Source organism: Bradysia coprophila, assembly GCF_014529535.1.
Source record: "Bradysia coprophila strain Holo2 chromosome X unlocalized genomic scaffold, BU_Bcop_v1 contig_12, whole genome shotgun sequence".
Lineage (NCBI taxonomy): Eukaryota > Metazoa > Arthropoda > Insecta > Diptera > Sciaridae > Bradysia > Bradysia coprophila.
This window is the reverse complement of record NW_023503293.1, coordinates 7,385,393-7,399,381: the sequence shown is the minus strand read 5'-3', so window position 1 is coordinate 7,399,381 and position 13,989 is coordinate 7,385,393. Positions and strand designations below refer to the sequence as shown.

The 13,989-nt window shown below is 36.1% G+C and overlaps 1 protein-coding gene across 11 annotated transcripts in view; it reads left to right on the top strand.

Moving 5' to 3' along the window:
• Positions 1-13,989, top strand: part of LOC119067417 (histone deacetylase 4) — an 81,406-nt gene that overhangs the window by 35,793 nt on the left and 31,624 nt on the right. For 2 of the 11 annotated variants that reach the window (XM_037170384.1, XM_037170382.1), the window contains exon 2: positions 4,440-4,669. The exons of 7 other annotated variants lie outside the window; for them this stretch is intronic. In XM_037170384.1, coding sequence (XP_037026279.1) covers positions 4,651-4,669 — 19 coding nt within the window. In that variant the 5' untranslated portion in view covers positions 4,440-4,650. Of the gene's footprint in view, positions 1-4,353; positions 4,670-13,989 lie in introns of all 11 variants that reach the window. 2 more of the 11 variants (XM_037170381.1, XM_037170383.1) reach the window with 1 other exon arrangement.

Genomic DNA, 13,989 nt, shown 5'->3' with positions numbered 1-13,989 from the left:
GAAAAACTCAAATATTTGGTGAATGTTCTATTGAATTGACCGATCATGTGACATTGTGTATTGGCGCCGATAGCCATTTACTTTTTCAGTTCGCAAAAATTTTTAACACAAAATCAAGCGAAGCAACAAAAACGTTTTTTTTTTCTTCGTGCTTTGACTTGTACAAACAATTTTTTTTTTCAAAATTTTTTTTTTTTTCTTGTTAGATTGTTAGACAAACATAATGTAACTACTGGCTGGAGCTGAAATAGATATAACAACAATTTTTTTTTCTTCGACCGAAAACAACGTCATTCAACAAAACTAACAAATTAAATTTAATTTAACAAAAATTTTGTTTTCCATTTAATGGTAGCAAAGTGATGGATAAAAAGAAGGCACGAAATATTGTCCGCTAATATAATTGGTCAGAATAGTTTTGGAAATTTAAACAGTTTTTTTTAACACATCTGGTGAAGCCAAACAAACAATATAAAATATGAAAAAAACAACTTTTTTATGACCTCATTTTATTTCAATTATGAACACTGTGTCCAAAACGACGTTATGTTTGTAATAGTTATATATATGATATATATACGGTATAGCAAGTGGATCTATCTAGCGAGCTAGCCTATGTTCTCAGATAAGTGAGTTTATTATTATTACACATGTCTCACAAATAATAAAAACTAATCTAATAGATGAAAAGAATTTTCTTTAAACGATAAAAATCACAGACACTTTGATATTCACTTTCATTGTGTGTTTCAGAATGAAGAATGAATAAAAATACAACAAAATGTACAGTATGTGTTGTATTACATAAAAAGCCAGATTGTGGAAACGATTCTCATTTTTTCTTCTTCTTTTTTTTAAAATAGAACTGATATTTTTGGTATTATTTAATTTCGAACATTTCATTCCAAATAAAAACACGCATCTATCTCATGTAAGATCTTCAGCGCAAAGTAAAGAAGAAGAAGCGAAAAAAAAACAATTCAAACTTATGCATAAAAATTTGTTGAGTTTTTTTTCTCGCTGCCTCTCGACAAAAATCTCAGCCGTTTTTCGTTTTTATTTTTAGAACTTCATTGATGTAAATTTGTATAGTTTACTCTAGCGAATGAGCGGAAAAAAAGAACCGAAATACTTATTAAACAGGTTTTTTTCGCAAACTGTTTTTTTTAAAGCTAATTTTCTGTTGACTGGAAATTATCGTTTTAACACAAAATATTAACCACAAAAATTGTTAGTCAATTTATTTATAAACCTAATGAATGTAAAGCCTCTCATACATAATATGAATTTGATAGGTCAGAACGATATCTGTTTGCTTATACGACTCACAATATATATTCCCACATAGATCTACGAATTGAAATACTTTCGGTTACGTTTTAACGTTTTAACTAGAGAGGGCTGGCCGAGAGTCATACATCTTATTTGTTTATTAACTCAACACTTGTGTTGACATTACGGTGACTGAGCAGTATCTCGATACCATTTATCGACAAAAATACACTTATGACTTACAAGTGAACCCTCAGTTTGTTCAACAGAAAAACTGGAATTCAGAGACGCGTAACGTAAAATTAAGTTTTTGCTTGTGATCTGTTTCTTGCTTTGTTTTGGAATTTAGCATTGCTTTTTTGACAAAGGTAAAATTGAACTCGAAGAGTATTACGTAGAATCACAGCGACATATATTTGAGAGTTCTAATCGATGATGTCAAAGAAAAAATTAGACGAAAAGACTGACGGATTTTTGGATTATTTGAAAGATATTGTCGAAGGCTGGTAATTGTTAAGACTGTAAATATTACTCTTAGTTTAAGGGAACAAACTCTTACCGTCTTACTTCCATAAATATAGTTTCAGTTTCAATGCTCGTGCAAATTGTAACCTCTCCCAATTTCTATAAAGCAATAAAATTACCGGACTATTTCATCTGAGAGAAAATTAAATACGTCTTTCGACGTTTTGCATTAACATGCAGTTCAAAGATACCATTTATCATCAGGCCATGGCGAATCATAATCGGAATGAAATTCCAATTCATCACTATCCTTGCAGACTCGTGGTCGAGCCACCACAAAAGCTAAACAAAGTTTTGGCGATTTATTTATTGAGCGATATTATCGTATTTTATCATCTGTCGATATTATCGTTCATCGGTCGATATTATCATTCATATGGCGATAGTATCGTTCATTGGGCGATATTATCGTTCATTGGGCGATATTATCGTTCATTGGGCGATATTATCGTTCATTGGGCGATATTATCGTTCATTGGGCGATATTATCGTTCATTGGGCGATATTATCGTTCATTGGACGATATTATCGTTCATTGGGCGATATTATTCTCACTCGTGCGATTTGTTGTCACTTGTGCGATATTGCAGTCTCCTTGGCGATATTATTGTGTCATTGACTAGATTTTATGGTCCGATGTACGATTTTATAGTTCCATGGGCTATATTATCGCCAGTCATAGTAATATTATTGGCGTGTAGCATAGTCGCACAGAAACTAAATGTCACCTTATTTTAGTTGTTAATTTAATCAAATTACATACATTGTCTTCGAACAACACATACAAACGTTTATTCAGTTAAAATGTCTTTACGAACCAAAAATACAAACACATTTTGCTTTAATATTCACGAGACAGTCGTGACGTTCTTGGCTAAAAAAAGAAAATATCGACATTCTGTGATAAGACGGTATGAAATAAAAGAAAAAAAAATGATTAAAAATCGAAAAAGTATGCCGATTATTTTTATCAATTTTTTTTCTTAACGAAACAAATATAATTGAGACAATTAAAAACCGTCTAGTGTTTTAATGAGCATGGTATGTATGGTTATTATATACCTATGATATGGCTCATAGTTTGAACTATTTCATTTTCTCCAATCAATTAGCCAAGAAAATCCTGAACTTAACAACGACGATAAAAAAAAAGAACAAATTATCGTTCTGTATCGAAGTGTGCTTAACAAAAAAGTATCGTACTTGACACACTGATATGAATATTTATACTGTGTACGAGATATCCCATTCTCAATTAAACAGACACTTAACAAACGGACCTCTTAATTTTTTCCGTAGAGTTGCAATATTACAATAAAAAATGGTTATACTTCCAAATGAACGTAAATTAATAGTAGATTATGTATACCCCTGGCCAAGTATTTATTTTGACGAGACGGAAGAAATCGTTGTGTATATGCAATGGAATAAAGTATTCGGTCCATTCGTGCTATTTTACTGTACCTGGAGCTACGCGGATGTTTTTTGTAACTTGAATCTTTAATTCTGAAATTAATCAATGAAAATGAAATGTACCTGGATTTTTTTTAGCTTAACGTTGTGGCAATTACATACCACTATTGCTTGAATTTAAAACCCAAATGTCATTAAACATAGCCTTCATTCAAGATTAGTAAATCCAAAATTACTCAAAGATAACGTTGTTTTCACTTCTAACTAGAACCTGCTCATAGTCTGCTTCTATATTTATTGCTTCGTGCGTTCTTCTTTTTTTTCGACATCGTCATCTTATGTAACTCAATCCGTCAGTCGAATAACCGGTTTCCAACGGATATCAGAGAAACATGTCATTTGATACGTAAATAAATCAATCTTAGAACGAAAAAAGGCTGTGAAACGATTTTAAAATGCAGGCGATAAATACAATGGCTTTCAGCTGTAGCTGTTCAGGGTGTCTACGTTATCTACGATGACTAGCGCGTATTTTCTCGATGGAAATAACTGAAATTTTGATTAAAACTGAAAGAGTTTACGGCAAAAGAAAGTCTAGTTCTAAGTGCTCACGAGCCCGCATTAACTTTCTGTTGCACATATCAATCCTGCAGTTAATGAGCGAAACGAAGGTTTAATCCAAAGGTTGAACCTGAAGTTGACCAATTTATTTTGCTTTAATCCGTTCAATACTACAGCACTAATATGTGTAACGGAAAGGGGTTGAGTATAAATTGTGCTGAATTCGATCTACTGCTTCCGTCAAGGCCTATTTTCAGGATTTTTTTTTCGATTAAATTCTCAAAAATTCTTGAACATTAGAAATTCTAGCAGTTTTTGTGAACTTCCAAGAACTTATTAAATTTGGGATTGATTGATTAATCTTGGGAATTTCCAAGAATCAATCTCATGAAAATAGCATATCGCTTTAAGTCAATTGATGCGTGACCTGGATATGACCTGCTCCGAACCTTGGCATTTAGGGACTGACAACATTTTCGCCAAAATTCTTTTGTCCATCTAAATTAAGTGTTTTTGCGTAAGAAATTCTGTCTTTTACACTTTTATTGATTGAACCTCTTTTAAAAATAGTCAACCAAACAGTTCTTTTGAATCAAGTTTATGCATTGGACAAACACTTAAAAAAAAAAACAAAAAACAAAACATTGAACCGATCTTTGTGCTTACAGTGATTATCCGATAAAAGAAGTTAAAAACAAATCATGTGCAACGTGTATAAACGCAATAATTATTGAACACCAAAAAAAAAAATTCTCCCAGTGATAATAATAATGATAATTTGAAAGTAAATAAAAATTTCACTGAACTTTTAACAACAACAACAAAAAACCAATCGTATTGAGTATAAAGCTAAAAGTTAATTATGCTGAAGCTATAAAAATGCATGTCTTAAAGATAGGTAAGTCATTTCACGTTAAATTATTAAAATTTTTCTTCTCTTTTTTTTGAAATTTAGATTGTCGTTTAACTCACAATTGAGGTTAAGGAACCTCACATTTAAATTTTAAATTGCATCGACAACCAGCGGAAAGGCACACATATTATCTGCGCATTATTTACAATATTTGTTTTTAATAAACTTTTATCGCACTCGAGTGTATAATTCGCTTATTATACACCTTGTAAAGCTCTAGGATTCTTTTGCTCTTTATATGGATGGGATACATTCCCACTATATGTAACACGACGTACTGGTTCTCTTTTTTTTCCAAACTTCACAAATAGATTTTTAATTGTAACATTTGTCTGGACGAATTTGAACAGATTCAAAAATTAAATTTTCGAACCGAACTTCATTTATATACAAAACGAAAATGGTACGTTGTCGGTTAGATTCTATGCTTTTCGAGAAGAGTTAAATTTGAACATGTTGCAAATGGTTCGACATGCATAATTTCCCTGACGACGGAACGGATAAAAAAAGTCGTTAACATCGAAATTGATTTAGGGACAATACGAATTATTAACGGCAATGTTTCTAACTTTTGATATTTTAGTCTTCCGTTCAATTTTGGTCTGTCCACATTTAGTACTCGCATAGTTTTCGATGCTAAGTTTTTGATGATTTGTGGGTTCTGATGTCTAGTCTGTTGTAGTACAATAACATGATGCAATTCTGCTATCCAGTGTCGTTGTCGAATTGAACCTTAAGATGTGAGATAAACGATTGTGTACCTCCAGTGTGGCTTACGATAAATCTCGAATGCATCAGCTTAAAGTTTTGATATGGAATGAACTATTAAAAGGAAATGTAATCGAGAACAAACAATTCACTCTCGTAATGTACAGAGATACTTTGGGCAAATGAATAGTTGAATTGTAAGAAAATTTAAATTTCATTCGTTTAATTTCGTTTCGAATAGTCTGATGATTGAATTTCTTTGACTCCATTAAAAACTTCTCTTAACAACGCAAGACTCTTTAAAGTGAACGATATTTCATTTTTCTTATGATTCACTAATGCGACACGTCCCCTTTTCGCATTTCTGCTAGCCATACTTCACTTTGTCCTATCAAAAATGTTTTATTGCAGTTTCATTCACCCCTGCCGGTTGGAATATACTATTTCTTATATTCACTTCGTTCAACTTAACTACATTAAAAATGGAATTTTATTAGCCGAAAGACAACACTTGTTTCAATATACGAACCAAAATAAAAACAAATTGACTTAACGTCTATAAATAGACAAAGTCAGTGTGTACATAAAATTTTCCTTTAAAATTTTAATCTACAAGTGTCACTGGTTTTGTGGTATTATATGCAACAAGCCAGCGCTTTATTCATAAATGGCATTTTGAAATTATATATATATTGTACTGTACAACAACGTATACTTTGGTATTATGTACATATACCCATGTAAGGAACATAAAGACGAAAAGACGTATACACTTATAATTCACATTTGTTCATATATTCAACCAATCGGTGTGTGTTGAATTCGCTCCCGTTCAATTAGATGTGCTCTCCGAAATACACGACACAAAATATAATAATTAATAAAATTAACAAATAATACAGTCAGTGTGACGTTCAGTCGTAAAGTAAACATGTTCCGTAACTCTTTTATTATTATAAGAGCCGATTGTCCCAATGAACGTTGCCGTCCGAAATACAGCCGCCGCCGTCAACTGTATTTCCATTACGGAAATGCAAAACAAAATAATTTCATTTATTGTGTACGCGTGTTCATTTGGAACATTAAACGTATTTTTGTAGCCTATTTAATTGTATGTTGATTCGGTAACGGTTGCTAGGACATGAGAGTTCGTAGGACTCATAAAATTACATTAATTTGCGCTTACCAAACAAAGCAGCGCAATTGCATTATATACAGACTCAGCATATTAATGTCCGTGGGATTATCCGCTACCAATACTCTACAATTCATGTTCGTCAAAAATTGGTAATTTCGTAACTTTTCGGAAAAGGTAAATATTTCGGCTGAGACTTTCCGCATATTGTAAAAAGTTTCTAAGGCTATGATTGACTGTCGTATATCTACAGTTAAATGCTAAAACGGGACGTGCCACACTAGCGAATTACAAGAAAAATAAAATTTAATTGATTTACAGTTAGAGGCAGTGAAATTTCAGCATGAGTTTGTTTCAGCTGTTTTTCACCTGATCTACACAAACAATCAAAACAGTCTTTATACAAGCACGGAATTTTGAAAACCGACACATGTGTTCATGTGTTTTACTCGAGTTTCCGATTTCTTCATATAAAAATACATGTAAAGTTCACAAAAAACCAATAAACCACAAAACAGAAAATGTGTCGGTTTTCAAAATTCCGCGAGTGTACGATTTTACCACTTCCAGCGTGCGTGTAGCAGCTTAAACGGTATAAACAAGTATAAACAGTTTTCATTTTACGTGTGGATCAGCCGAAAAACATGCTGAAATTTCACTGCCCTCGACTGTAGTTCCGTTTCAATGACCCTATCAATAGACATTTTTTTATAGTTCAAAAAAAAAACATCGTCAGCCTATTCGAAACGCAGCTAAATGAATAAAAATTCATTTCTCTAATGAATCACCATCATGTGACATGTCCTGTTTCTGCATTTAACTTGCAATGTTTTCGATTCGAGTTCGTGCTAAATTTTTGAATGAAAAATAAATAAAAAATGTTCGACACTCTAATCCCTTGTCATGTCGCAGCCGATCAGATCTTTTTGAATTCTGCATGTAATTACACGATCGAAGTAACATTCTATTACGCCCTTTAGCACACCATTCTCATTGGCTGAGCCATACACAAACATAAGATTCGGAGATAAAACGGAAGGGAAAACGGCCTATTTTTTGTGGAGGTTAGAGACGCAGTCACTATTATTGATGCCTGCTCTCGTTCCTCGATTTAATATATTTCTATGTTACATTATACAAAACTTGTTTTGATCGATTTTATAATTAAATTTTCTGTTGTTTAAATTGTATTCAACTTCTGCGAAACCGTATTGAGAATATTTTGGATTTACAATTTCGTATCTAAATTTAGAAATACATTAATTCAGTTAAACTTTGAACTAAATTGTATTATCAATTCCAATTTTGCTATTTTCATTTGAATTTATATTTCAATTCTTTTCCTTACATAAACTCCCTTCAACAGCCTCCAAATTACAAATTAACTTTTACAAAATACAAATTTAGAGTTGTTACGGAGATGAAGTCATAAAAGTTTGTCAGACTATTAGAGATGAGCGGGCCGCCCGAAATACATCGGCCCGACCCGACCCGACCCGGCCCGATCGGGTTCGGGTCCGGGTTTTGAAAATTCATTCGGGCCGGGTCGGGTCGGGCTTTGAAAACAAAAATTCGGGCCGGCCCGACTTAGAAATACAAATTTAAAGTAAGCCAATAAAAGCCTATAAAGCATGAGACACTAACTTATTTTATTATTTTACTTCGCGTATAAGATTATTGCAAAGCTTTTATGCGTAGAAAATGATTTTTCATTAAATTTCTTATAGTAAAAAAAAGTCGGGTCACGTCGGGCCGATGATTTTTTCGGGTCGGGTTGGGTCGGGCCGCGAAGAGAAAAGTCTCGGGTCGGGTCGGGCTCGGGTTCAAAAAATTGGATCGGGCCGGGTCGGGTCGGGTATTGAAAAAACGTCGGCCCGCTCATCTCTACAGACTATACAGGTTTAGCGGGGTTGTGATTCTAAAAAAAAAGATTGAGATTGCTGTAAAGTTAAATTTGAAATTTTAATTTCAGAATGCCATTACCCGACCAATATTAGAAGAATTCGTTTTTTTCCGACTGCTTTAAATTCAATAGCCTTTGAGACCATAAGATTATAACTTTACGGACATTGTACAAAATCAACGATTGGCCATGAGTGTTGGAGAAATGTTCAATTAGGAGATTACGAAAATTTTAAGTTAATTCTCCATACAACGTAATCAGTCAATTTATAATTAAGAGTGAAAATCGCAATCTCCCTAAATTTTGTTCAATTATAATCAAAGTCAAACATTATCATCTCAGCCACGTTCAGACGTGCATGTAGTCAAACTGTTTGAACAACAGGATAGATTTTAAAATCAGAAACTATCCATCCCTCGTATATTATGACACTAAAAGTTGTGGCTTGTACAAACTCTGAAAAAATATATTCATTTTTGCAAATTAAAATGCATTCCAATTTTGTTGCACTTTTTTCGTTGGTTAAACTAAAAAAAAAACAGTTTTTCTGATTGGCGTGCTTGTTAGACAGTCCGACAATTTCACGTTGAACTCAAAAATAATTCCAATATTATTTTAAATATCAAAACCAAATTAAAGTGAAAGAAATTTTGTGACTCTTTTTCATCGCATTTTGCAAACCTGAAATTTGCAAAGGTAGGTGGACGTGGACAACATAAGATTTTAACCGAACAAAAAAAGTATTTTCGGATCCAGTAATTCAGTGCGGTTGTCGTTTCCGTATTTTCTGCATTCCGCAAGAAAATATCGGAGTCATTTGTCATGCCGTGTTATGCAGAACACAAACAATTGTAAATGGTTATGAAAAAGCTGGAATATGAGTTTCATGACACACATCAAAACTCACCAGATTAATCAGGAATTGTTCTCTATGTGTGCATAGAAATGCGGACGTACTTCATGTCAATAATCATGAGGTCTAGAGACCGCTACAGGTAGCAAATTTATCTTAGAAACCAACCTTTTATTAGCTAGATTCTTCTATGTGTTTCTTTGCTCTACAAAAAATTATTTCACTTGAAGTACTAGATTTATGCTAATCTGGTGCGTCATGTAAGATATGAGTGGACGGGCTGGCTACCCAAAGGTGGAACTTTGAGCGTTTTCTAATACTAATACCACCAACGGGAACACGTTTGTAATTGCGGTGCGGCTGTTTTAGAAGCTAGACGGGCGTGTGAGCGTTTCAACGAAAGGTATGGATTGTACGAATCGAGGAAAAAAAAATTAGGAAATTCGGATCAATTTCGAGCGAGTGACAGCTCTCCAAGTGGGCCATTTTTGAGCTACTCCAACGTACAGTGATCGATGATGATTTTGAGTTTTTCTTTGAGAAAAATGGATTTGTTTTTGGTGAAAGTTGAATGGGTTTTAGAGGTGAGTGGTGTGGTTGAATAGAAGTGAACACGGTGTACGCTTTTGTGTTTGAGTGACCACCCCCTCGATTTTTGTATCTTTGGCTGTGAAGCAGATAGAGAGTTCGTTTCTTCGGCAAAGTTGTTGGGTATTGAAAGAGTGGTTGTATGGAAGTGACCACAGTGTACGCTTTTAGGTAATAGTGACCACCCCCTCGATTTTTTTTAACTTTTTGTGTGAAGCAGATGTAAAGTTGGTTTCTTCGACAAAGTTGTTGGTTATCGAAAGAGTTGTCGTCTGAAAGTGACCACAGTGTCCGCTTTTGTGTGTGAGTGACCACCCCCTCGGTTTTTTTAACTTTTTGTGTGAAGCAGCTGGAAAGTTGGTTTCTTCGGCAAAGTTGTTGGTTATTGAAAGAGTTGTCGTCTGAAAGTGGCCACAGTGTCCGCTTTTGTGTGTGAGTGACCACCCCCTCGATTTTTGTAACTTTTTGTGTGAAGCAGATGGAAAGTTGGTTTCTTCGACAAAGTTATTTATTATCGAAAGAGTTGTCGTCTGAAAGTGACCACAGTGTACACTTTTGTGTGTGAGTGACCACCACCTCGATTTTTGTAACTTTTTGTGTGAAGCAGATGGAAAGTTGGTTTCTTCGGCAAAGTTGTTGTTAATTGAGAGAGTGTTTGTGCAGAAGTGACCACAGTGTACGCTTTTGTGTGTGAGTGACCACCCCCTAGATTTTTGTAACTTTTTGTGTGAATCAGATGGAAAGTTAGTTTCTTCGGCAAAGTTGTTCGGTATTGAAACAGTAGTTGTGGCGTGAGTTGTAGGAGGGTACGGGATTCACCAAAAATCGATGGTTTTGAGCAGAGAGTAACACGGGAAGAAGTGTTTAGTTCGAAAAGGTGTAAGAATGGGGATTGCGGGGGTCCAGGGGGCGGCAGCCCCCTGGCATGAAAAATAAATAATGAAAAGACGATATTAGGCGTTACAAAAGAAGAAGGTGATGTTTTGGACTAACTTTTCATAAGAATGTTTGAGCGGAGCGAAGCGATTTTCGTATAGCTCTTTAGCAGACTTAGAGTTGCTTTCGAATAGATGTTTGTCTGTAACAGGCTTTTTTCCGGAACAGGTGTTAGTCTCTAACAGGTGTCTGCCCGGTCTAGCTTGCTAGGATGCGACGTGGCACGAAGTGCCACAGGATGCAGACTAGTACTATATTATAACGACGAGATGTCTGTCTTTCTTTCTGTCTGTCTGTTTGTCCGCTATTTACCGTCAAAATGAAAGTTCAGAGCAAAAAAAAAAAAAAAAAAAACACTTTTTGATATGTTGTAGGGAATGGTCTGAAACGTGGAGAAAACGTGGAGAAAACGTGGTCCGGCGAAAAGTCTGTTCGGAGATAGTGAAGTTATGACTGTGGGGAGGTGGAAAATGGCAGAATCGATATAACTCGGTTATTTTGAGAGATGGAGCGTCGGTGGGGCAAGAAGAAATGTTCCATTTATTGCGGTGAACAAAGTTGCAGAAGAAAGTTTTTTTCTAACTTTTCATCGGGAGGTGGTAGAGTGGATTTTATGGGGTTTTTTGAGGGTCTGGAAAATGTTTTAAATTGTGGAGCGGCTGTTTTGGAAGGTGGTGAGGCGTGAGCGGGCTCAAATGAAAGGTATTGATGGTACGAAGCGAAGAAAAAAAACTGGAAAAAAATTGGATTCAATTTGTTGGAGTTAAGGTGGTAAGTAGGGTGTTTAACCACCAACGGGAACACGTTCGTAATTGCGGAGCGGCTGTTTTAGAAGCTAGACGGGCGTGTGAGGCTTTCAATGAAAGGTATGAATTGTGCGAATCGAGGAAAAAAAAATTTAGGAAATTCGGATCAATTTCGAGCGAGTGACAGCTCTTCAAGTGGGTCATTTCTGAGCTACTCCAACGTACAGTGATCGATGATGATTTTGAGTTTTTCTTTGGGTAAAATGGATTTGTTTTCGGGGAAAGTTGTATGGGTTTGAGGGGTGAGTGGTGTGGTTGAATAGAAGTGAACACGGTGTACGCTTTTATGTGTGAGTGACCACCCCCTCGATTTTTGTATCTTTGGCTGTGAAGCAGATGGAGAGTTCGTTTCTTCGGCAAAGTTGTTGTTAATTGAGAGAGTGGTTGTATGGAAGTGACCACAGTGTACGCTTTTGTGTGTGAGTGACCACCCCCTCGATTTTTGTAACTTTTTATGTGAAGCAGATGGAAGCTTCGTTTCTTCGGCAAAGTTGTTGGTTATCGAAAGAGTTGTCTACTGAAAGTGACCACAGTGTACGCTTTTAGGTAATAGTGACCACCCCCTCGATTTTTGCAACTTTTTGTGTGAAGCAGATGGAAAGTTGGTTTCTTCGGCAAAGTTGTTGGTTATCGAAAGAGTGGTTGTATGGAAGTGACCACAGTGTCCGCTTTTGTTTGTGAGTGACCACCCCCTCGATTTTTGTAACTTTTTATGTGAAGCAGATGGAGAGTTGGTTTCTTCGGCAAAGTTGTTGGTTATCGAAAGAGTTGTCTGCTGAAAGTGACCACAGTGTACACTTTTCTGTGTGAGTGACCACCCCCTCGATTTTTGTAACTTTTTATGTGAAGCAGATGGAAAGTTGGTTTCTTCGGCAAAGTTGTTGGTTCTTGAAAGAGTGGTTGTATGGAAGTGACCACAGTGTACGCTTTTAGGTAATAGTGACCGCCCCCTCGATTTTTGTAACTTTTTATGTGAAGCAGATGGAAAGTTGGTTTCTTCGGCAAAGTTATTGGTTATCGAAAGAGTTGTCGTTTGAAAGTGACCACAGTGTACGCTTTTGTGTGTGAGTGACCACCCCCTCGATTTTTGTATCTTTGGCTGTGAAGCAGATAGAGAGTTGGTTTCTTCGGCAAAGTTGTTGGGTATTGAAAGAGTGGTTGTATGGAAGTGACCACAGTGTACGCTTTTAGGTAATAGTGACCGCCCCCTCGATTTTTGTAACTTTTTGTATGAAGCAGATGGAAAGTTGGTTTCTTCGGCAAAGTTATTGGTTATCGAAAGAGTTGTCGTTTGAAAGTGACCACAGTGTACGCTTTTGTGTGTGAGTGACCACCCCCTCGATTTGTATAACTTTTGTAATGAAGCAAATGGAAAGTTGATTTCTTCGGCAAAGTTGTTCGGTATTGAAACAGTAGTTGTGGCATGAGTTGTAGAAGGGTACGGGATTCACTAAAAATTGATGGTTTTCAGCAGAGTGTAACACGGGAAGAGGTGTTTTGTTCGAAAAGGTGTAAGAGTGGTGATTGCGGGGGTCCAGGGGGCGGCAGCCCTTTGGCATGAAAAATATAAATAATGGAAAGACGATATTAGGCGTTACAAAAGAAGAAGGTGTTGTTGCGGGCTAAGTTAACTGTAAAAATGTGGGAGTGTCACACGGGAAGAGGTGTTTAGTTCGGAAAGGTGTAAGAGTGGTGATTGCGGGGACCAGGGGGCGGCAGCCCTTTGGCATGAAAAATATAAATAATGGAAAGACGATATTAGGCGTTACAAAAGAAGAAGGTGTTGTTGCGGGCTAAGTTAACTGTAAAAATGTGGGAGTGTCACACGGGAAGAGGTGTTTAGTTCGAAAAGGGGTAAGAGTGGTGATTGCGGGGGTCCAGGGGGCAGCAGCCCCCTGGCATGAAAAATAAATAATAAAAAGACGATATTAGGCGTTACAAAAGATGAAGGTGTTGTTGCGGGCTAAGTTAACTGTAAAAATGTGGGAGTGTCACACGGGATGAGGTGTTTTGCATGAAAAGGTGTATTATAGGAGATTGCGGGGGTCCAGGGGGCGGCAGCCCCCTGGCATGAAAAATAAATAATGAAAAGACGATATTAGGCATTACAAAAGAAGAAGGTGTTGCTTGGGGCTAACTTTTCATAAGAATGTTTGAGCGGAGCGAAGCTCCGCTGAAACCATTCGAATGCAGAGGGGTCGAAGACCCCGATCGTTGTAAATGTGGGGGTGCCCTTATGGGCACGGGATACACCTAGTACTATATTATAACGACGAGATGTCTGTCTTTCTTTGTGTCTGTCTGTTTGTCCGCTATTTACCGTCAAAATGAAAGTTCAGAGCAAAAAAAAAAAAAAAAAAAACACTTTTTGATATG